General features: G+C 52.6%; 5 protein-coding genes across 5 annotated transcripts; 3 read left to right on the top strand and 2 right to left on the bottom strand.

Annotated features, from left to right (window-relative positions):
• Nucleotides 1-2,023: 2,023 nt before the first annotated feature.
• On the top strand, nucleotides 2,024-4,639 carry acuF (phosphoenolpyruvate carboxykinase PCK1). The gene is made up of 4 exons (XM_025587315.1): nucleotides 2,024-2,306; nucleotides 2,451-2,526; nucleotides 2,580-2,780; nucleotides 3,078-4,639. The coding sequence occupies exons 1-4, from the start codon at nucleotides 2,125-2,127 to the stop codon at nucleotides 4,419-4,421; spliced, it is 1,803 nt and encodes a 600-aa protein (XP_025438791.1). The 5' UTR covers nucleotides 2,024-2,124; the 3' UTR covers nucleotides 4,422-4,639.
• Nucleotides 4,640-5,983: 1,344 nt separating this feature from the next.
• Nucleotides 5,984-8,151, top strand: BO95DRAFT_517307 (cytochrome P450; the record flags this gene model as incomplete). Its single annotated transcript, XM_025591891.1, has 5 exons — nucleotides 5,984-6,064; nucleotides 6,165-6,315; nucleotides 6,385-6,444; nucleotides 6,502-7,137; nucleotides 7,210-8,151. The coding sequence occupies 5 exons, from the start codon at nucleotides 5,984-5,986 to the stop codon at nucleotides 7,878-7,880; spliced, it is 1,599 nt and encodes a 532-aa protein (XP_025438790.1). The 3' UTR covers nucleotides 7,881-8,151.
• Nucleotides 8,152-10,371: 2,220 nt separating this feature from the next.
• Nucleotides 10,372-11,423, top strand: BO95DRAFT_517306 (putative mitochondrial dicarboxylate carrier protein; the record flags this gene model as incomplete). The annotated part of the gene is made up of 2 exons (XM_025591890.1): nucleotides 10,372-11,307; nucleotides 11,375-11,423. Exons 1-2 carry the CDS (start codon nucleotides 10,379-10,381, stop codon nucleotides 11,421-11,423), a joined length of 978 nt encoding a protein of 325 aa, XP_025438789.1. The 5' UTR covers nucleotides 10,372-10,378.
• Nucleotides 11,424-14,767: 3,344 nt separating this feature from the next.
• BO95DRAFT_504560 (uncharacterized protein) lies at nucleotides 14,768-19,277 on the bottom strand (the record flags this gene model as incomplete). The annotated part of the gene is made up of 5 exons (XM_025591128.1): nucleotides 14,768-15,542; nucleotides 15,602-16,324; nucleotides 17,508-17,541; nucleotides 17,601-17,767; nucleotides 17,833-19,277. Coding segments are annotated over 5 exons (3,144 nt in total), but the record flags the coding sequence as incomplete, so codon positions are not given.
• Nucleotides 19,278-20,158: 881 nt separating this feature from the next.
• Nucleotides 20,159-22,072, bottom strand: BO95DRAFT_371305 (cytochrome P450; the record flags this gene model as incomplete). The annotated part of the gene is made up of 5 exons (XM_025582949.1): nucleotides 20,159-20,454; nucleotides 20,513-20,939; nucleotides 21,004-21,335; nucleotides 21,398-21,580; nucleotides 21,679-22,072. 5 exons carry the CDS (start codon nucleotides 22,070-22,072, stop codon nucleotides 20,159-20,161), a joined length of 1,632 nt encoding a protein of 543 aa, XP_025438787.1.
• Nucleotides 22,073-22,807: the final 735 nt, after the last annotated feature.

Genomic DNA, 22,807 nt, shown 5'->3' with positions numbered 1-22,807 from the left:
ACACGGATGGGAATACGTGGTGGTGCATTACTCATTTTCGTCTGTAGTTGATTGTTGGGTAGGTAGGTGTATCTCTCGTGTGAGGAACACGAGGACCGTATACAATGTGAATGTAAAGAACGATGTTTCTGTCGTCATTGTTGAATGACTTCCGTTCTTGGGCAAGTTTCCTAACGGAAACCGGGAAAAAAAGGTCGCCAGGCGAAAAAAAAAGGACGAGAACATCCGGGGAACTGGCCCGTGTTTTCTGGTCGGATGCGGGGTACAGATTTGAAGACCCGACCTTCCTTTCCGACCGGCTATGCCTGCCTGCCTGCCTGCCTGCCCAAACGTACCAACTACACCTCTATCAGTGCTCTGGTCCGGAAAAGTGTTTACGGCAGTTACACCTCTCCTCATCATACTCAGGCGGCTTTTCTGATGCCAAAGCCCTCGATCCGAGGGGACGTGCAGAAAAAAGCGCGCCTGACCCCTGCGTGGGCTTGATGTGCTGCGCCCCCAAAGGGGTGGTTTACTCTATGCTGTGTTAACAGTCGGTTGTCCTCGTGGAAAGTCGGGATCAAAGACTTTTGGGATGGACCTGTCATGTGCGTTGTTTTTCTTGTTCAGTACTTGCTTTTGGGTGTACGTTCGACGAGGGAAATCTCTTTAGTTTAGTGTGCATCAGTAGGGGTTTGTAGATACAAATTAATGCCTCAATTGGGGGTGTGCGTGATCTTAACATGAGCGATTTACATATGAGTACTCGTAGCGAAGACGGGGGGTGGCTTACGCGCAATGAACGCGGTATGACGAGCAAGTGCCTCAAGAATGGGTGCTTTCAGATCTTTTGCTTGATCTTCCCTCTTCTTTCTCGTGTCGTTCCCAAAATGGCCCTCAGGGGGGGGTTCACATCCCGAAAACTTGGAGTCAAAAAAAAAAAAGCACGGCAATATCTTCTGCCCACCGCATTTCATGATGGTGACGTTGGATTGTCAATCCGGAGAAGTGGACTTGTTTCATTGGCCGGACCGGGAAGGGCTTCGGAAGGCAGCTGACTCTCACTTGACCGAAAACAGACTAGAGCCATGGAGCAACACCCGAATTTCTCTCCCGGGAATTTCGTCACTCGGAAAGACTCCTGGGTCTGGGCCTGTAATTTGGGGCAATTGGGGCAATTTGGGGGTGGTTGCAGCCTCCGGGCGGTCAGATTATTACATAAGCCAAATGGGGCCTCCCCACCTTTTTTTTCGTTAGTGAATACGGAAGTGCTCCGTCGCGCCGAGGACGGACATTTTCTAATGAATTTTTTCTGCCAGGCCGGGCGCTTCTCTTGCTACCCAGTCGGGAATAGTCTGCGTTGATCTGGGAGAGGCTTAGAAGCCCATGCCGAGAAAAGGGAGGGCTTCCTTCCCCCGCAATTTCCATCATGGATCGTTTACCCATGTCCTGTAGGTTAATCGCCTCTAAAATCCTCGCCGGATGGTTGGCTATTCTTGAGTTGATTCAACGTCATCACTTCCCGCATTAACTGTCAGTTGATGGTCAAGAGAGAAAACTGACTCTGCGCTTCCGTGGGAGAAAGCTGGGAATAATCGCTTTCAGCTCGTAGGACTGACTGTCGGTTTCGTAATGGAAAATGCAGGGGGCTTGTTAAATACCTCGTTTGCAGAATGGACGGCTTTGATATCTCGAGCCTGTCACACCGATAGTACTGTGTAGAGAGAGTACGGCTAGTAGTACCTTTTTCTTATTTTTACTTCTCTAGCTACAATCAACTCAGCCCCTCCCATTCTCCCCCTCCTCCCTGTTGGCCTAGATTGAGACATTAACGCACTATCGGTTGATAACGTCTGAATTCTCAACTCTTGTTCCCGATCCTGCTGTTATTCCCTCACTTTTAGTTGGTGCATCCGCGCAGAGCACCCGGAACCACTTCGTGCCCACATCTCAGATCTCGGAACAACTCGGACTACCCCGAGAGGCAATTCTGCCTCTGTTTCGACTGTTTCGACTTTCCACGATAACCAACAACCGCTTCAGCCTTCAGCCCAGTCCTTAGCCCCGACATCTTCCGTGGAACTGTGGAGAAGGCTCATTACTCCAAAGATCCAAACCTCGTTGCGACCTGAATTCGCTGCCATCATGGCCCCAGCTGGAAACATTCATATACCCCCCGTTTCCCCCGTCGATCCTGGTCCTCTCTACACAGATTTCTTTCAACAGCAAGTTGCAAAGCAACGAAACAATAATTATCATTCTACTTCACTAAGAAACATGGTTGCTGCTTCTGTTAACCGCACTGCGCTGCACCCTGGTGGTGTTCAGTATGTCTTTCCTTCTTTCTTCCCCTTGTTTTGGTCTTGCGATGGTCTACTATTGTCTCGGTTGGGACATTGCAAGGACCTATATGACCTCATAACTTTCTGAGTGTTGTCGACAAAAGGTCGCTAACTTGAATGACTGTCCAGGCCGGGCAAGGGTCACACTGAGCTCGAGGAGGAACTCCACGAGCACGCCCACATTGACTATGACCGTGTTGCTATTGTACGATTCTTTGCGCCTCATCTATGAATCATAGCGCCAACTAACTGAAACAGATCGCCAACCCTGCTGTTCCTGCTCTTTACGAAGATGCTCTGGTCTACGAGACTGGTACTGCCATCACCTCCAGCGGTGCCTTGACTGCATACTCCGGTGCCAAGACTGGCCGTTCCCCCTCCGACAAGCGTATCGTCAAGGAGGAATCGTCTGAGAATGAGATCTGGTGGGGACCTGTCAACAAGCCCATGACTCCTGATGTAAGTTCTGGACTGGCGTATAATCGCGCATTGTCTCCCCCCCTTGCATGTCGGCTGGCTGCGGGACCAAGCCAAGCTTTAGGGCAGAGATCATGGCCGCAGTGCCACGGTAGCCCCCGGAAGATTAGCAAAATGCCTCAAATCATGTTCTGGTCTGAGGCATTTTCGATCTCCCGACTGCTGTGCAACAATGGTTTTCATTTCTGTCTGCGCTTGCGCTTGCACCATTGGAGCAGATTAAGTCACACCGGTGACGTCATCCGTATACCTTCAAGTCAAGCTAATTCGTGTCCCCAGGTTTGGCGTATCAACCGTGAGCGTGCTGTCGACTACCTTAACACCCGTAACCGCATCTATGTTATCGATGGTTTTGCCGGCTGGGATGAGAGATACCGCATCAGCGTCCGTGTCGTCTGCGCTCGCGCCTACCATGCTCTCTTCATGCGCAACATGCTCATCCGCCCCTCGCAAGAGGAGCTGAAGCACTTCCACCCCGACTATGTCATCTACAACGCCGGCTCTTTCCCCGCCAACCGCTTCACTGAGGGTATGACTTCTGCTACTTCCGTTGCCATCAACTTTGCCGAGAAGGAGATGGTCATTCTCGGTACCGAGTACGCCGGTGAGATGAAGAAGGGTGTCTTCACTGTCCTCTTCTACGAGATGCCCGTCAAGCACAACGTCCTTACTCTCCACTCCTCTGCCAACGAGGGCGAGAACGGTGATGTTACCGTCTTCTTCGGTCTGTCCGGAACCGGAAAGACCACTCTGTCTGCCGATCCCAAGCGTGCTTTGATCGGTGACGACGAGCACTGCTGGACTGACCGTGGTGTCTTCAACATCGAGGGTGGCTGCTACGCCAAGTGCATTGGCCTCTCCGCCGAGAAGGAGCCCGATATCTTTAACGCTATCCGCTTCGGATCCGTCCTCGAGAACGTTGTCTTCGACCCCATCTCCCGTGTTGTCGACTACGATGACTGCACCCTCACTGAGAACACTCGCTGCGCGTACCCTATTGAGTACATTGAGAACGCCAAGATCCCCTGCTTGTCCGAGAAGCACCCTTCGAACATCATCCTCCTCACTTGCGACGCTCGTGGTGTTCTTCCTCCGATCTCCAAGCTCACCACTGAGCAGACCATGTTCCACTTCATCTCCGGTTACACTTCCAAGATGGCCGGTACTGAGGATGGTGTGACCGAGCCCCAGGCCACTTTCTCTTCCTGCTTCGCTCAGCCCTTCCTTGCTCTTCACCCCATGCGTTACGCTACTATGCTCGCGGAGAAGATCTCGCAGCACAAGGCCAACGCCTGGCTCCTCAACACCGGTTGGGTTGGCGCTGGCGCCACCACTGGTGGCAAGCGTTGCCCTCTCAAGTACACCCGCGCCATCTTGGACGCCATCCACAACGGCTCCCTCAACGAGGTCGAGTACGAGACCTACGAGGTGTTCAACCTGCACGTGCCCAAGTCCTGCCCCGGTGTTCCCTCGGAGCTCCTCAACCCCAGAAACAGCTGGACCGCGACGACGAACTTCAAGGACGAGGTCAACAAGCTGGCCACGCTCTTCAACGAGAACTTCGCCAAGTACGCCGACCAAGCTACAAAAGAGGTCATTGCGGCCGGTCCGGTGCCTCAGTAGATTGTTGCTTTCCTTGTTCGCTGATTCCCTTTGGTTTATCATATCGCATGGCGTGCTGTGTTTCAAATATTGGGTCATATGATTTCTTTCTTCTTCAGATACCTGAATGTGGCTTTATGCCGATCAGCGGAGGGAAAATCGCGCTGACAATGGCTGTTCTGATTTTGGTTCTCTCCAATACTGGCTGTTGGCCTTTAGAAAATATATTCAGTTCTAACCAATTCTTTCTTCTTTGTGATGTAAAAGTGAATCTAGTTCCATGCGACAACTCCCTACCCTCTAGTATGGGAATGATGGGCTGGGACTTTGATCATGGATCCCTGGCACCTGGACTGGAAGTTGCCGGATGGTGAGTTGAGGGTTCCGAATTGACCTTAGGATCTACGCGGAAACATCTCTCTCCACATTCCTCCTCCCGGCGATACCTTTCCACCCTTTCAGCTTCTTACCCCCTCACCAGATAGCATCAAATCAAGATTCGCTCTGCGGGTAGTTTACCTGAGGTGGTAGCTCTTGTGGAGAGCAGTGCTCAGGGCATTAGTGGGGTGGGCATGCGGGCGCTAGCTGAAGCGCCTCCGACATTCATGACTGCTTATAGGTGATACCTCGACAGCACTATCTTCCAACCTCAGATCATCTCTTGAGCACCTGGTATGTTATTTACCATTGAAGACACCAGGCCAATCCTTGCAGTAAAGGCGCACACTAAGATCTGCACAGATCATCTTGCTTCCAAGCCCCGTTCCCCACGCAAGGAGGCCGCTAAATAGTTGGCGTCAACGCGGGATGCAGCCAAACCAATTTTCTCCGAGTCATCCCTCGATCGAAGACAGGGGTGGATCCGTGAACTACTGGGGTAATGTACGCGTGGGAATTCGATGCAGGAACAGATCCAGCATGCACCATGTACATTGCATCTCCGAGTTTAGTTCTTGCGGCTAGACAAGGTTCGACTTAGCTGGGAATGACCATAATACGACCTCACTCTTCGACATACCTTAATACTACTCGAGTACCTGTGAGCCAGTGCTCCGACATACCGTGCCTGTCGATCGCCTCCTAGCTCTCTCCAGCTGTCAAGGGGTGAATGCCGCCCTTTGAGCTGATACGTGCCAGACATGTAGTGCCCTGTCTGGTGTGTGGTCCTTACTGAGCCTCGAGGCCTTTTCAAGGTGCCAAAGCAAGGATGCTTGACTAGCCCGCTTAAATCTCTCTCCACGTGAGAGTTGAGTGGTCCATAACCACCACCATCCTTTGAGCAACCCTCCAAGGAGGGTGGTCACTTGTATTCTCGGATTTGCCTCCTGTCTACGCCATTCCCGCCTTCAGGGGGTAAGCACACCCCTCCGAATTTCCCAGACACGTATGTGCATTCCCTATTGTGCGAATGCAAAGGACTCTTGCGCGTAAGCCTCGCGCCACCAAAATCTCCTTGATCGGTTCTGGAGACTATCGCGTCGCGTCCGCACTAAACTGAGATACAACACTTCTCTCCAACTAAGATCGCCATGGGAAAGTTGTGTGTTGCATAGAGCTTGAGATTCAGTGCATGCATAATCATCATGGACGAGAATATGATTACATCTCATTCCCTGGTTTCGCTGCCTCTGGCGCTGATGGGAGTGGGGTCCGTCGTCCTCGCGGTAGGTCAATAATTTGTCTCAAGATCGCTTGTTGCGACATGAAGATACAGACTATGTGTCTCTTAGCAAGTTCGCGACCGCGCTGACACTGAACTTGCAGTTCCTGGTGTACGGCATATATCAGGTTTATTTCCACCCTCTGGCCAAGTATCCTGGTCCATGGCTTGGCAAATTCACCGAAGCCGGGGCAGCGTATCATGCTGTCAAAGGAGATTTACATCTACATATCTGGTGGTGCCACCAGAAGTATGGTGAGCTTAAATGGATATAGTGACCTTTCGATGGAAAGAGGTCTCGAAGTGCTGACTGAGGTTGTTTAGGGCCGGTAATTCGATATACGCCGAACTTGGTAATTTTTAACACAGCAAGTGGAATGAAAGGTGTGTTGCTGCTATGCAAGAAAATGGCCTTTGTTTCTGGGCTAATCAGAAAAAAAGATATCTACGTCCGAGGGAAGGACCTTCGGAAAGATGTCCACTACGGTGTTATTCAACTCGGCACCAAGAACCTCCTCACGGTCACGAGCCCCACGGACCACGCTAGACGAAACAAGATCATAAGCCCTGGATTCTCAAGCACGGCAATGCGCGAATTCGAGCCAAAGTTGTTGGCACATGTCCACAAATTCTGTAAATCGCTGTACCGCCCGAAATCCCAAGGCGATTCGGACAGTGCCTGGGGAAAACCAATGGTCATGTCAGACTGGTGCAGCTATTTTGCATTTGATGTGATCACGGAGCTGGTATTTGGAAAGGCAGTTAATCTACTCGGGAGCCAGCAGCACCGATGCACTGTGTACGACATCACTGGGATGATGAAGCGACTGTCACTGTTGATGTATGCTCCGTACGTGTTTCTGGGTCGACTGGATCGGAAGTTATTCCCTGATGAGATGCACGGAATGAAGCGATATCACCGGCTGGTGAACACTATGATGGCGGACGCCGCGAGCCTGTCAGGCCATGTGTTTAGTCGATTGACGAACGCGCGGGATAATAAGGTGAGCGCGGGGACTGGACCCGCATTCAGCGATGCGGACGTCTACTCCGAGGCTGCGATGCTGGCTGTTGCTGGTGGGTCACATATATTCCGTTACTTTGCTCCTTCTCATCTATCTCATGACTTGCTGATGGCATGAATGACAGGGTCCGACTCCACATCTGTCTCGCTCTGCGCCAATCTGTTCTATCTGGCGACCTATCCTCACGCCTACGCCCGCCTCGCTCAGGAAATCCGCACGACATTTCCAACACTGGACTCAATCCGCACAGGGCCCCTTCTTCTCCAACAGTGCCCCTATCTGCACGCTTGCATTAAGGAGACTCTCCGAATCTCTCCGGCCGTAGCCGGATGTCCCTATCGTCGGGTCGAAAAGGGAGACACCATAGTCGTCGACGGCCACGTGATCCCTGAGGGCTGCAGTGTCGGTACCGGAATCTACAGTATCCATCACAATGCAGAATATTTCTCGCGGCCAGATACGTTCCTTCCGGAGAGGTGGCTGACCAGCAACGCTGATGACTCGCTCGAGCAAGCGAGCATCACGACAGCCGCATATACACCCTTTTCACAAGGGACGCGCGCCTGCGTCGGGCGACATCTGGCACAAATGGAGCTGCAGTTAGCGCTGGCGTGCCTGATCTGGCAGTATGACTTCCGCCGGGCGGATGGCATTGCGGGGGAGATGGGAGCAGGCAATCGAGACTGTGGGGAGCTCGGGCGGTCGAATCCGCATGAGTTTCAGCTTTATGATCACATCATCAGCCAGAAGAGGGGGCCGGTCCTTCAGTTCAGGCCGAGGGAATTTTCTCAGTAGAAAGCATCGGCAGGCTGAGGCGGGAAGGCACTCGGGCTCGGCAGACAAGGCGGGCTATTCGGTTATACCTGAAGGCAAAAGAACGGGAGCAACGGGTTGTGCCTTGATTTGATTGATACCTTTTGGGAGCTCGGGAGTTTTCGATACGGAGTTCAAACCCAGATATGTGAATATGTGTATTGATGTATAGTGTGGGGGTTTGTGGTTTCAACTTCTCAACCAGACAGTCACAGCAATGAGAAAATTGTTGGGAAGAAGAACGGGGCAGTCGCCTACTTCATATTTACCAAGTGGTTCATTGAGAACATCAGGTGCGAGGCGGATCCGTTCTGCGTACTAGCGATCGGGGGGGGGTGGGGGGGTAGATTCCTCCGACATGGCAGTCCGTATCCACCGATAATCGGCTGTTTATTCACCCTGATCCTCGCCCTGGCCCCCTAAATGGGGCGAGCTAACAGCCTGGGAAGGACATGGTCAGTGCGCGGCATGATCAATCGCCGCCAGGGGATTGGTTTGGAGACAGCGACTGGACATCCCGGACGACAGTCCTCCTAGCCTTAAGGGTTGTTGGGTAGCATAGCCGGGGGATGAACAGAAGATTCATGTAGAAAGTAGCCTACTACTCTCCTCCTCCCGCCCGAAAGACATTACCGAGATCCGCCCAGCGGCTCACTATCTCCCGCTCCGGGATCCCGAGTGTGATACTCCTCCTGTGTTATACCTAGGTGAAGATAGGGATCTAAATTGGGAGCTTGCTCGATGTGGGTACGTGGAGATGTACACGTACTGTAACATAGTAGGAGTTGGTGAAGATGGTCTATCTAGGTTATCATATATCTACTTGTATGATTTCTGTCATGATGGTGTGCTATGTTCGAACAGTAACTGTCATTCACATCAATCTTCTTTACTATCTTATCGTAGTGCCCTAATCCTAGCCAGTAATTCTCTCGCCGTGATGCCAACACCGGACTAAGACCCGGAGGAGACCTTCTCCGGATTTCGTCCCGTTCTATTCTGATTGGTTCTTCGGTGGAGGGAACTTGTTGGGATGGTTGAGAGGCGAAGTGTTCAGGAGTAATAATCAGTCCGATTATCGGCAGTATCAGATGGATGGGGGGAGGTGTGAATTCTGTCTGATGCACTTGTTGGTTGTTGGTTTGAGAGGTGATGATGAGGATGCGGGAAAGCAGGGCGGGAGAGGGGGGGAGGAGTAGCGGAAGATGCGGAATAATATTGATCAGCGCTGATGCTTGGGATGTCATGTCGAGCCAAGAGATTCATATGTATGGAGTCTAACCTCGGGTCTGGCCGGGGTTTCCGGGGGGTTCTCGTTAGGCGCTGGATGTGGTTTGGTAGCCGATTACTGGAGGTGGGGTGGAGCTGAGTTCCCCACTCGGTGGGTGGACACCTGCAAGTAAGAGAGAGTATGAGAGTTGAGTTGAGAGATGACAACAGTACAGGGCAGGGTAGGTTGGATGAAGAGTGGAGGAAAACGGTCTCTATCGTTCTTTCTATCTATAGGTGTTATATTGCTCGGTGTGTGATACAGTATGAAACAATACAAACGAAATTAAGGATGAAGATTGTAAAGTGAAAAAAAGAAATAGGGAAAAGACAATAGTAACATGACGTTGCCACGCTCCCCCCGCATTTTCCAGCTGGCGGGCATCATGCAGTAGCTGCTTAGTCCAAAGTACTGTGTACTTGTACTTACTACTAGTAGTACATACTTACTTGGTGGATACTGGACCATATGCAAATCAAGTATTTAATAACAATCATACTATTATGGAGATGACCATTTGAAGAGAAATACGACTAAAACTACCACCCCGTAAATCTCCACCCCAGCACTGTACTGTAGGTTCCGATGCCCGAGTATGACCCATCAATCACTGTGACTGTACCAGACTCTCTGTACCACATCCAACAGTCACAGTGGTGGTAGTTACCTTCCCGGCCTGGCAGTGCTTGCCAGGCTTGATCCTCTCCTCTCCCTCTACTCACTTTGCTTAAAACTCACCCTCCCTGCTCCCTGTCCGTCTTTCCCCGCGACATTTTCCTTCTCCTCATCCTCCTCATCCATCATCTGACCAGGAACTTTTCCATCCAAGTTATAAATAAAATATCTGCCTCCTCCCTCCACCTCAAGCTCCCTCCCACCACCCCCCTCCTTTTGCTTCTGCATCGCCTTCTTTCATCCACGGTAAGTAGCTTCGGCTTTCCCCTCTTGGAAGATCCCCGGATGGTCTTGTGAAAGTGCCTGGCCAGGCCCAACTGTTTTGGCCTGGGGCATAGCCTCCAGACTTGGATTCCAAGCTTCTTTGTTTCCCCACCCCGCTTTTCCTCGTGTTGTCTTAGCTTTATATTCATTCCCTGCCTGTCGTCTCAACATTTCATTCAATCAGAGCAGCATTCTGTTCAGCATTGGCCATTGATCCTAGACACTGACAATAATCAATAGGTCTGGAGTGAACCCCGATTACTCCCTCAACATGGCTTCTACTACAACCACCACCACCACAACCCCAGCTGTTGCCGCCGCCAAAGAACCTCAGCCCGCCATGGACTTCCTTCATCACCCCTACACTCGTGCGGCGCTTCCCTTCGTCAATGGCGGTCTTGCTGGCATGACCGCTACTGTAGTCATTCAGCCCATTGACATGATCAAAGTCCGTTTGCAATTAGCCGGGGAGGGTGTGCGCACCGGACCTCGACCCTCGGCCTTTGGCGTAGCTCGCGACATCATCGCGTCTGGCAAGGTACTCGATCTTTACACGGGTCTATCTGCTGGTCTCCTTCGTCAAGCTGTCTACACTACCGCCCGCCTGGGTTTCTTCGACACCTTCAGCAAAATGCTCAACAAGCGCGCAGAGGCTGCTAACCGTAAGGTCACCTTTGCCGAACGCGCGGGGGCCGGATTGACTGCTGGTGGTATTGCAGCCATGATTGGCAACCCGGCCGATTTGGCCCTGGTCCGTATGCAATCGGACGGCCTCAAGCCTCCCGCAGCGCGGGCCAACTACCGCTCGGCGCTGGACGCGCTTGTCCGCATCTCCAAGTCGGAAGGTGTTCCAGCCCTGTGGGCCGGTGCCTTGCCGACCGTTGTGCGCGCGATGGCCCTCAACGTCGGTCAATTGACCTTCTTTGCGGAGTCCAAGGCTCAATTGAAGGCCCACACCAATTTGTCGGCCCAGAGCCAGACCTTTGCCGCCTCTGCGATCGCCGGTTTCTTCGCCAGCTTCCTCTCGCTGCCATTTGACTTTATCAAGACTCGTCTGCAGAAGCAGCAGAAGGATCCCTTGACCGGCAAGCTGCCGTACAAGGGCCTGCTGGACTGCGCGCGTAAGGTAGCGCAAGAGGAGGGTTGGTTGCGATTCTACCGCGGCTTCGGCACCTATTATGTGCGGATCGCTCCTCATGCGTTAGTTTCCCCACCCCCAAGACTTTCTTATCGTGTAGTGCTGTCACTAACCCCGCGGATCCACCAGCATGGTTACACTGATTGTCGCCGACTACCTCAACCTCATCACCAAGTAGTGTGTTCGAGATGATTTCCGACGTGGTTTCTTATTTCCTTATTTCCTTTTTCTTTTTTCTTTTGATTCATATTTAGGCATCACTCAAGAAAATGCCGCGTCCGAACAGATCATTCTGTTTCGCCCACACTACTATACATTCCACTCAATGCCCGATCGGCAAGCCACACCCGATCGGGCTGATGGGCTGACGGGCTGACGGACAGAACAGCCACGGGGTTGCATGCTGTCTGGCACAGATGCGATGATGTGAGACGGCTGTTGACTACGCTCTTTCTTCATGGCCGGTACCCTGGGTGGAGTTTCTTATTTGACTGAGCTTTTTCTGTGTATCTCTTACTAGTTATATATCCCAGGGCGTGCTCAAGGGACCGAGCACAAGGGTATTGCAGAACATGATCATGAGTAAACACTGATATTGACAAAGATACCAACAAACAAGTCTTCCTAGTAATCGACCTCAAAATCTATCTCATCGTCCGGGATAGAGTCTTGCTCTTCATCATCGTAGTCGTATCCGAGCGCTTCGTAGTCCATATTTTCGGAGTCTTCTGCGTCCAGGTCCGGGTCCGCGTATTCTGGTTTTTCTCCTTCTCTTTCCTCGTCTGGATCATCTGTGTCTTCTCCTTCCAATCTTTCATACACGTAATCTGGATCAATTTTCCGATATTCTGGGCCATCTTCCTCCACTTCGACATCCATATACCCCTCTGCTTCTGAATGCACCGATTGCACCTCTTCTTGGTCTCCTTCTTCGAATAGATCATCAATGTTGGCAACCCCTTCTCCGCCGGTCTTTGGCAAGGTGTCTATTCCCTCTTCCTCTGCTTTGTTATCCAGGTTTTCATTTCGCATGTGCTTGCCTTCTTCTTCTCCCTCGTTTGCTCCTTCCCATTCCGTTTGGCCTGCAACCTCACCGGCCATCGGCCCAGCATTGACGAAGCTAACTGATTCTTCTTCTTCTTTTTCTTCTTCTTCTTCTTCTTCCTCCTCCCCATCATCAACTGCATCATCAATCGCATCATCCGCTAGGAGCTGATTTCCATCTTCCTCACCCATTTCTTCTTGGTCTCCGAGCTCTGCGATTTCAGATTCGACGACAGGTGGGTTATCATCTTCATTCTCGATTCCTTCTTGCACTGCACTGTCCACCTCTGATTTCTTCTGTATTTCTGAATCAGTCTGTCCTTTTGATTCATTATCCCTCTTTGACTCATTCTGCCCGCCTAATTCTTGCTCTGGGGTCTCAGTTTCAGGATTTTCATGTTGAATGAACTCGGGGTCGACTCCATCTTCTTTCCTTCCTTCTTGCACTGCAGTATCCGCCTCTGAGATGATTTGTTCCTGTTCCTGTTCCTGTTCCTGTTCTTCTTGCTTTTCTGCTCTCACAGTTTCTTCTTCTTCTTCTTCTTCTTCTTCTTCTTCTCTCATGTTCTCATCTTCTTGGTCTTCAGGCTTGGCGATATCGTCTTCAATGATATCTTCTTCAACGATATCATCTCCGCCTCCTTGCTCTGCACCGTCAAGCACTGCACCAACTGCGGTGAGCTCATTTCCATCTTCTTCCACATCATCCTGATCTCCTTGCGCGACAGGTTCCTCCTCAACAACATGCTGATCTTGATTCTGCTCCTCGTTTTCTTGCTCAGCTCGCTCCACTGACTCAGCACCGACGTGCAGACCATCATCTTCCTCCCCTTTCTCTGAACCACCCTGGTCTTCTTGCTTGTCTGACTCAGCCTCAGCATGTTGACTCTGTTCCTGGTCCTCTCTCTTCTCATCCACCACATCCCTGCTTTCGGATTCATGGTCTTCTTCCTTGTTTGTCTCTCTTATGCTTGTTTGATCAGTTTGTCCATGCGCGAGTTGCTGGTTCACATCTTGATCCTGAGCTTTATGCTCAATAAAATCAGCATACAGTTGACGACTTCCATTGTTTTCTTGCTCTTCGTTCTGGACATTTTTCTCTTTTGTCTGAACCACTTCCTCATCTTCTTCAATGGCCTCCGCTCCCTCATTGATATTTTCCTGGATTTGCTCTTCAACAAGTTGAGGTTGAGCATCAGCAAGTGCCTCATCTTCCTGCTCTGCATCTGCCTGGACATCTGGCTTGACCAAAGCATCGCCAACGCCTTGTTTCGACTCGCTCCTGCTACCGTCCTCCTCCTCATTCTGTTCTTGTCTAGTTGGCTCATCCGCAGCTTCTTGACTCTCTTTCTCCTCTTCGACGCCCGCGTTCTTCAGCCTAACTGAACCAGTGTCAACACACTGCCTTTCATCCCCATCTTCTACCGTTCCGTGGTCATTCTGGTCATCTGTTTCAGCGTCCGCGAGCTGACTCTCATCTTCTTCTTCCCCATCATGTACTTGGTCTTCGTTCTCCGATTGTTCGACAGCATCGTCCTCACTCTCCTCCTGTATCACTTCTTCTTGCAGAATTTCTTGTTCGATAGCTCTGGTGTTGACATGTTGATGCGGTTCGCCTTCTTCTTTGAGGACATCTTCCTCGTTTTCTTGTTCAAGTGGTTGAGCATGAACACACACGTCCTCTTTTTCAATTTCTTCAACATCGGTGTGCTGTTTCTTGCACTCCCCTAATGCTCCCTGGTCATCTTGTTTAACCGCAGTGTCAATATCATGGATTTCTATTTTCTTCTCTTCTTGATGGACATCCTGATATTCTTGTTGTTCAGCTGATTCAGCTTCGAGATATTGCATTGCCTGATCCACATTTTCCGCATCTTCCTGCCTTTCTTCTCCATGTGTTTCCTGTGATTCCTGTTCCTCTTGCCCTGGCTCCTCCTCGTCTTCTCCATCCATTTCCCCCTCATGCCCTTGTGTCTCATTTGTCTCATGCTGAATTGTGTTATCAGCATTCTGCACCGATTCTTCGACTTCTTCATCTCCCCCTCTTACCTCCTGTACTTCTTCCTCAACCTCCATCTCATTCTCTTTGCTTTCCTGCTCCTGAACTCCAACTACCTCATCTTGAAACGTGTCATCAGCCACCTGCATTGTCTCTTCAAACTCTGCTCCTTTGTGGCCTTCTTCGTCTCTTACCTCCTGATTTCCCTCATCAGCTTCCTCCTCTTGGCTTTGCTCTTCCAGCTCCTGATCTTCATTTACCTCGCCTTTTGATATGTCATCAGCCACTTGAATCGCTTCTTGATTTTCGTCGTTTTCGTCGTTCTCTCCTGCCCTTACCTCCTGGTCCTCATCCTCGTCCTCCTCCCCATCATCATCATCATCATCATCATCTCCTGCCTGCCAATGTCCTCCGTCCTCAAATTCTTCGTCTTCCTCTTCTTCATTTTCCACATTTTCATCCGCCTCCAGGTCCACAACAGCAGCGACGGAGACACCGCGTTCCTGTTTGATTCTGATCTGGTCTTGCTGAGACGCCACTCTTCGTGAGGTAGCTGTGTCGTCATCCTCATCATCACTAGCCACCGTGATCCCACTTTTCCTACTTCTCTTCCTCCGCCCACCCACACCTCCTTGATCATACTCTTCCTCCTCCAGTTCTTCCTGCTCCCGCCTTTGAGCAGCCTCAGCTCTCTTCAACCTGCGCAGAAGAACGGGATCACTTCGCAGATCAAACTCGGTCAAAACCACCTCACACACCGGACACTTGACACAGTGTACGCGACGCGCACGTCGGCCCGCGTGCCCACTGGATGAACCGTGTCTCGGGTCCGGGGCGGTGGTGCGGCTCTGCGCAATCATTGCGGTAATGGCCTCGCGCTCAAAGCTGTGCGGGCATTTAGTGCTGGTGACCGGATCCTGGAAGGGGAGGAGAGTAAGGGGGCACTTGAGGGAAATGCGTTCACGGGAAATAGCGATGTCTTCGTCGGAAGGGTCTTCGTCATCGCCTTCTTCAGCGGAAGGATTTTTGGCGTGGCGAGAGGAGGATGCGCCCATGGTAGCTGACACTCCCGATACTGCGCTTGTCGCCGCGCCTCTACTGCTGGTAGCCGAAGTTGTGGGTTTCTTGTCGGCCCCTTCTTCGAGGTGGGCGAACCAGGTCGAGGCATGCGGGAGTGGGGGGATATCATCACCCGGGTGTTTGGCTTCGTGGATGATGCGATAGAATCCGATGTAAGCGTTGTTGGTGGAGTATCTATGGCCTTTTTAGTCTCTCATCCTGTCTCAATGGAAAGGGAAGTAGCATTGACATACTTCTGGGTAAGCGACAACCCACTCCACTTGTTCTTCGTCGCGGTGACACTCTCCTCTATCTTGCCCACCAACGTCGGTCCGGCATTTTCTTCATCGTCATCACCTCCCTCCCCCTCCTCCTCGTCATCGCCACGAGCATCAGCATCCTCCATCTCCTCATCCCTATCTTCATCCCTCCTACTCCGCCGACTACTCCTTGTCGATCGACTCCTAGTAGCCACTGCGCCATCCACCACATTAACATTGCCATCCAAGCCCCGTAGCATCTCACTCAGTCCCTCCAGTTTAACCTCCGCATCAATCGCACCCCGCATCTTTTGATCCAACTTGGCGGTTGTAGCTTTCACCTTTTCTTTAAGCGCGGCCACCTCCTCCTCATCATTATCATCCTCCCCTCCCTCCTCAGCATTTCGCTCCTTCTTCCGCCGCATCCGCTCCTCTGCATCCGTCAACCGTTCGTTGATATCCCCGGCCGCCTCGGTCAATTTTTCCTGCGCATGCTGGAGATGCGTCTTCAGGTTCCGAAGGGGTTGGCTGGTCAGGAGGCTGAGGAGGACGGCGTGTGAGGTCGCGTGGAGGGTCAGTTGGTCGGATTTAGGGTTGGAGATCGTCGGGGGCTGGTACGGTGGTGGTTGGGGGATTGTAGAGGAGGCTGTTGTTGATGTGGAAGATGAGGAGGTGGGTGCGGGTTCGTTTCGGCGACGGAGGGGCATATTGGGAGGACTTGCACTTGCAGCAAGTAAGTTGAATTGGGGCTGTAGAGGCTGCTGCTGTTGTTTTGGTGGTGGCTATTGATGTTGATTCTGATATCGCTCTCTGGTGTAGAGAATGTGTTTGATGTCAGGCTCTATTACGAAGAGTAAGTGGGGAGTGTAGTTAGCCGGAGTAAGTCCCAAGAGATCCGACTTGTTTTGCCAACAAGATAGTTTGTTGATCAGAGAGGAGGGGCTCTGTACGTGCCGTGCTGTGTGGTTTCGGTCTTGGCCTGGTCTGGTGTGGTGGAGGTGGGGGGAGTGCGTGAGGGAGGGCGCTCTTTGTTCACTTGGTGGGCTCGATCAAGTCAGAGAAACTATAAACCCTCATCAAAAAGAAACCTGTTACGTTAGTTAAACTTACCGACCCTGCCTTACTTACCTGACCCTATCACATAGACTGCTGCTGCGCTGTCGCCTGCAAGATGAAAGAAACCTCGAGAGCAAAGAAAGCAAGACGCGACGCGGTCACGCTAGTATGGTTCGGGTTATAGCTGATTTACACATGTATCGAGTACCTTATCGGCGCTTATCAGGGTGGGTTATCGGTGGGGCGCGCGGTGGTCAAGTATGTGGGTTAGGGACCTGATTTTCTGCCACCGCCAGAATTGAACAGTTTCGATGCCTGGTTTTCGGGACCTGTGCATGTGTGGGTGCCTGAATTTCTCTTGCGAGGTCGCGGGCGTTCTGCCGGTCATGTGTCTAGCAAGGCGGTGAGAGTTTAACCAGTTTCGCGGCCTGAGTTTCCGGAACTGTTCATATGTGGGTGCCTGAATCTCTCTTGCGAGGTCGCGGGCGTTCTGCCGGGTCATGTGCCCCCAAAGCGGTGGGAGTTTAACCAGTTTCCTCGCCGAGTTTTGGCCGGCTGGTCCAACCACTTTTCTGCCCTTGGGGGGCGGTCAGGGAGAAAAGAACAGTTTACCAGAGCCGAGCTTTGGCCGTGGCATCTCTCAGTATCCGCTGTACTTGGTAGAAGTGAGGATGATTTAGATATTTTAGTTTAAGACTGCTGATCTACCTCTGGCTACATTGCGTGAAGTATGATAGAAGCTATATGCATTAATTGAGTGAACTGTAGCTAGTTGTATTGCCAGCAATATAGATAGTGATAGTGATAGCGAAGTACCAAGCTAGAGTCAGACCCTTCATCCAACTAGACCTTGTAGAAACAGAAGGCGTGGTAGAAACCTATAGCATCTCGTTAGAGTGGCTGATACAACCAATTCCCCCAGAGAAGTAGTACTTACTGACTGCCTCCTGCTCCTCCGCCGTCATGCTCAGTTGCCCAGTATTGCGATCACGCACACCCATGCGCTCACTCAGAGGCCCCAACTCGGCATCATCCTTCTCATCGCGCCACACTTCCAGGAACGGCTTGCGATATTGCAATTCCAAATTGTACTCCTCCGTCAAGCTATCTCACATCGTTAGCCATGTTCGTACCGATTGACCAGAACAAAGAACAAGTAAAACACGTACGCTCGGAATGCTTCCCAGGGCACCACGTATTCCGGCACCTCCTCCACAGCCTCCTGCATGAAGTAGTTGTACCTCCAGCCGAACGGCGGCCGGAAGATGCCATCTTCGGGCGTATCCCCGGGAAATCGCACGCGGTAGATAGAGTTGCCCCATTCGACCTTGGTGGTGTCCTCCTCCACTTCTCCGTCTTCGGGCTCGGCTTCTTCGTTCTTCGACGCCGCCGCCTCCTCGCGCGCCTTGCGCTTAGCATGGCACTCGGCCACCTTGGCACTGATGACATCTGAGTTCGGGCAGACACCCAAGAACCGGCCGCCCTTCTTCAAACAGCCGGCCACATTGCGCAGCATCTGCCGGGCCTTCTCCTCGCTCTCAAACGCATAGTGGATCGCGAACATCGAAGCGACCACGTCGAAGCCACCTCCGCCCCAGCGCGAGCTCATCAACGAACCTCCGGGTCCCGCGTTGGGATCAATCCCAACCCGCTGCACAATGTCGATATCCCCCAGCCACTCGCCAAAGCAATCCTTCGGCGCGAACTCCGCATGGAAACTCGGGCCCCGGCCGCCACCGCCGCCACCACCCCCGCGACCACCGCGCGGACCTCCGCGTCCCGACCGCATCTGGCTGTATCGCTCACGCGCCTGCACGATGGAGACCTCAGCCGGATCCAGGCCCACGTACAGATCCACCGGCTGCGGCGCCAGCTGCCACTTGCCCAGATCACCACCCTTCCCGCAACCCAAATCGATCACCAGGAGCTTCTTCTGCTCGACGGGCGGCGGGCCCGTGCCGTCGGCCCAGTCCTTGGTCCCGATCGCGCGGGCCACAAACTCCTCATCCGGCGAGAACTTTTGGATGAGCGTGCTCTTGACCCAGTTGTTGAAGCTGCGCAGGCCCTTGATCTTACTCTCCGTCTTGCGCCACTCGCGGCCCCGCTGCGGCACGGCGTTGTAATGCTGCCGCACGAGGTCCGTCACGCCCCGGATCTGCGAGTTGCGCATCGCCTCCTCCTGCTCCGTGCGCTCGCGCTCCTCTTGTCGCCGCCGGAGGGTTTCCCGGTCCACCAGGCCCATCCGCGCGCCACCGCCGGGCCGCTTGCGCGGGCGCGACTGGGCTTCCGGGGTCGGCGACCGCGGCGGCAGGGGAGGCGAGGGGGATCGATTGTGGGCGTTGCGGTTGCGGTTGGGGCCGCCAGCGGGCTCGTCGTCCCGGTCGCGACGCGAGTAGGCCGATGGAGGGGTGCGGCCGCGCTTGCGGAGTTTCTGGTGGCGCTCCTCCACGCGCTTGCGTTTGGAGGTGGGTCGATATTGTTGATCTGTCGTTGCCGTTGTCGAGGCGGGCTCCTCCTCGGGGTATTTGCGCTTGTAGGGGTCATGGCTTTCTCGTCCGTGGTGGCCGGTGGGTGAGGGAGAGCGAACAGGCTCGGAGTACGAATAGTCGCCCATTTTGGTGGATGGACCTGGTTGTTTGGGTGGGGGCTTTTGTCGGGTTGAAGTCGAGGTGAGGTTGCGAGGAGCGGGTTTGTCGGGGAGAGTTGGAGAGAGGGGGGCCGGAATCAGTGAGATCGGAGACTTCAATTGTGGCTCATCTGTAATCTGTTGAGTGGCAGTGAGTAACGGTAAAGAATTAGGTTAAGTTGAACTATCTTCAGTCCCAACGAAGTGGTGAAGAACAGAGATTTCACCGCAAGTGCAGCAAGCAAACAAACAAAGCCAGCCGCCCAAATCGGGGAATCACCGCCTCCGACGCCACCACTTGCAAACTGTAGACTCCACCGGGAAAAGGGTTCCTGCAGTGGTGTTGTTTCTGGAGCATGGGATTCTGGGGTTCAGAACACGTACAGCAGAAGAGGGTGAGTGTCTTTTTTGTTGTTGTTGAGAAGAAGCGATGGTTGAACGGGGACGGTTTGGGGGAGATGGAGAAGACGAGGCCGGCGGAACAACTTCCGCCTTCTCCTCCCAGCGATCCCGTGCCGGATCATACATGCTGATGCTGCCTCGCCCACCCTCGTGTGTTGCTTCATCGGTGGTCATGGTGACAACAGTACACAAGAAGCTCCCTAATGAAAGATGACGTGGAGGGGGCATTCAAGTCCGATCTAAGGGGCCTCGCCGTCTTTTTATTCTCCCTGAATTCGTGCTGCTTGTGGTTTCCCTGGTTGGAGGCTAGCCCCAACCGTGTTTCTCTTTGGCCGCATCCGGACAATCGCAGCGCGTGCTTGCTGCTGAAGGAGTTGCGATGTGATTCAATTCTACCAACTGGAATGCTTGCTCACAAACAGCTGCTAACCTGCTACTAAATATCACTACTAGGACTTTGAATTTGTCTACCTGGGACGGAAGATCAGATGATAGTCCGGAATATGCGCCGTGAAACAATCCAACACCCCGTGGCCGACTTTCTCTAGTGGCTCTTTTCCCTCTCCGGGGGGAAACTCGAGGTCGAAGTTTTTCACAATGGTGGCCACGACAAGTCGCATCTCCATCATCGCAAATTGCTTCCCCGCGCAGGCATATTTTCCGGATGAGAAGGACTTGAATGCTTCCTTGCAGAGGACCATCTCCGGCTTGCTCGACCACCGCTCGGGGACGAAGCTATCCGGGTCGACAGAGTTTCGTGGGTCTGTGGACTCGTCAGCTTGCGCTTCCACGGTCTATCTTGGATCAGAGGAGGCTCGAACCTCGGTGAATGGCGTAAGTAGGTGTAGAGACTATTGTCCTTGGAGGGATGTAGACTCCGGCAACCATGAGCCCTTCAGGGCCAGTTTCGCGGGGGACACCGCTCGCCACGCTGGGATACATGCGAAGACCCTCGTTGATGCAGCTTTCCAGCCATGGCTTGCCTGCTAGCGCGGCATGAGTGATTGCCTCGCCGGCAGAGACACAAGAGTCCACCTCCTGCTGCAGCTTCTGGAGCTTGTCTGGATGCTGCGCCAACAGATACAGAAGCGCACTGACCGTCGCAGCCGTGGTATCGCTGCCAGCAGTAATTACAAGCTCCGAGTCATAGACCAAGTCTTGATCTATTTCGCTCTTCATTTGGCCTTCATAGTTGGCCAAAGCTCCGTCGATCAGATAGCTGAAGAGGTCCTTGTGGTTCAGCTCCATCTTCGCCGATCAGCAAGATCCTTTCATTCGGCTCCCGTGATCCAGAAGGCTCTCTCTTACGTACCTTTTTTCTTTTCTCCAACTGTTCGCTACACCAGTTCAGCCAAAGCTGGTTCTTGGCTCGCAGCCCCGGGGAATTCCGCACCAATTGCGCAATCCAGCTCGCGCACTGCAACACGCTCGCAATACGACCAAGATCCTTCATCTGCTGGATGTTCGAAGGCGGAGCGCCTTGGAGCATGTTAAATGATTTGCCGAATGCGAGGATGCCCATCGAGTCCCAGGTAAACCCGGCGATCAGCTCATTGACTTCCTGCTTGTGCGGGGCTCGAGTGGAGATGAGCTCGACCAGAACTCGGCAGTGATCGAGGATGAAGGGCTCATACCCGGCCAGTGCTAGCTAGGGGTGTCAGTGTCAGATCGGTCGTGAAGGGGGCAGTATTAGCTGGTGGCATCACCTCGAGGAGTGAACCCACGATCCCAAAGCCGCCTCCGCTTTGAATGGAAAGCCTTGTCTCTGGTCATCTGCAGGGAATGGTGGGGATAATTCAGGTCGTAAAACGGACCCTTGACGCACGATGTTCCCGGCCCGTGTATAGCCTTGATGGCTGCTGGATCATCTATGGAGATCTCACGTGGCTCTAGTGGTCCGGTCAATCAAGTCCTGACTTTCGTAATTTGCCATCCCAAATCAAAGAGAAATAAAGAAAGCTGACATTATTGATAAAGACTTACATACTAATTCGAACAAAGGTCCCGTATTGACGATGGAGCTCCTGCACCCGGAGATGCCATTTGGCATCGACCACCGCCGCCTTGATCGACCAGAGCGCAGAGATCCTGGCGAGCTTGGGCCCGGGAAAACGCCGCAATGCATGGAAGAAATACCGATAGACGGCGATGGACAAACACAAGGATGCGTCAAAGCTCACGACGGCGTTCAGCGTGAGCCAGAATGCATTGGAGTAGCCCGCGCCGGCGAGGAGGAAGAGCACTACGGCCGGCCCCAGACCGAGAGTAGCCAGAATAGGAAATGCATATACATCCCACTCGGAGTGGATCAACAGGCCCAGGTGACCGGTAACTCCCAGGATGATTGCCAAAATGCAGGTTGATACTTGAATCGGCTCCATGTTCATGCATGCAGGCAAACTGGAAGGAAAACAGACTTTTACATTAGAGCCAGGGAAGGAAGAGTAGGCGGAGGGGGAAAGAAGAAGAAGGTCATGCTTCACACGCAAACTACAATATATTACGGTTGGTTTGTTGCTTCTTCATTCAGCTTCTATCAATGATATCCATTCATTTCTGAGAGGGGAGTGGTTCTTCCTTCCAGGCCTCCGAGAAGTGCTGACCTCAACTGCGTTTTCTGGATAGCTAAGGGTATCCTGGCTCCGAGAAAATGTGACAATGACTACGAGAGGGGGGGGGGGGCAATTGTCATACTGAAGCGAGATCATCGTCCATCCATTGAAAATCGCCCAGCGTTGCATGTCAGATGTTGACTCTCTCCTTCATCGATCGAGAGTGATTTCTACTCGTTGAATGTTCTCTTCCGAGTAACATGTCAGAGTTCATTGTCTCCTCGTGTAGCAGTGACAGTGAATCCTTGAGTCGAGAAGCCCGGAAGAAGGACCTGAAGCCTAAGAGGACTACCATGCTATCGCCGAGGAATACGAGCAAAGAGTTATTTAAGGCATACGGATACCTAAGGCTGACTGAGCGGCCGCGGTGACCCTGGGAATATCGCGTGTTTTGAATGCAAAACTACTCATGTTTCTAGAGTCATCAACTGCGAGAATAGTCGCACAACCCCCGGCTTTCGACGTTAGACAGAGGGAAGCTGCGATAATGGGTCCCCAATAAGT

This window comes from Aspergillus brunneoviolaceus (genome assembly GCF_003184695.1).
Source record: "Aspergillus brunneoviolaceus CBS 621.78 unplaced genomic scaffold BO95scaffold_67, whole genome shotgun sequence".
Lineage (NCBI taxonomy): Eukaryota > Fungi > Ascomycota > Eurotiomycetes > Eurotiales > Aspergillaceae > Aspergillus > Aspergillus brunneoviolaceus.
The sequence above is the reverse complement of the archived record's forward strand: the minus strand, read 5'-3'. Positions and strand labels throughout refer to the sequence as shown.

Excerpts from the sequence above, each read along its gene's own strand:
- acuF (XM_025587315.1), top strand. The coding sequence starts at position 2,125 with ATGGCCCCAGCTGGAAACATTCATATACCCCCCGTTTCCCCCGTCGAT. Across the intron at positions 2,307-2,450 it reads CTGCACCCTGGTGGTGTTCA|GCCGGGCAAGGGTCACACTG; the intron begins GTATGTCTTTCC and ends ATGACTGTCCAG. Across the intron at positions 2,527-2,579 it reads ACTATGACCGTGTTGCTATT|ATCGCCAACCCTGCTGTTCC; the intron begins GTACGATTCTTT and ends TAACTGAAACAG.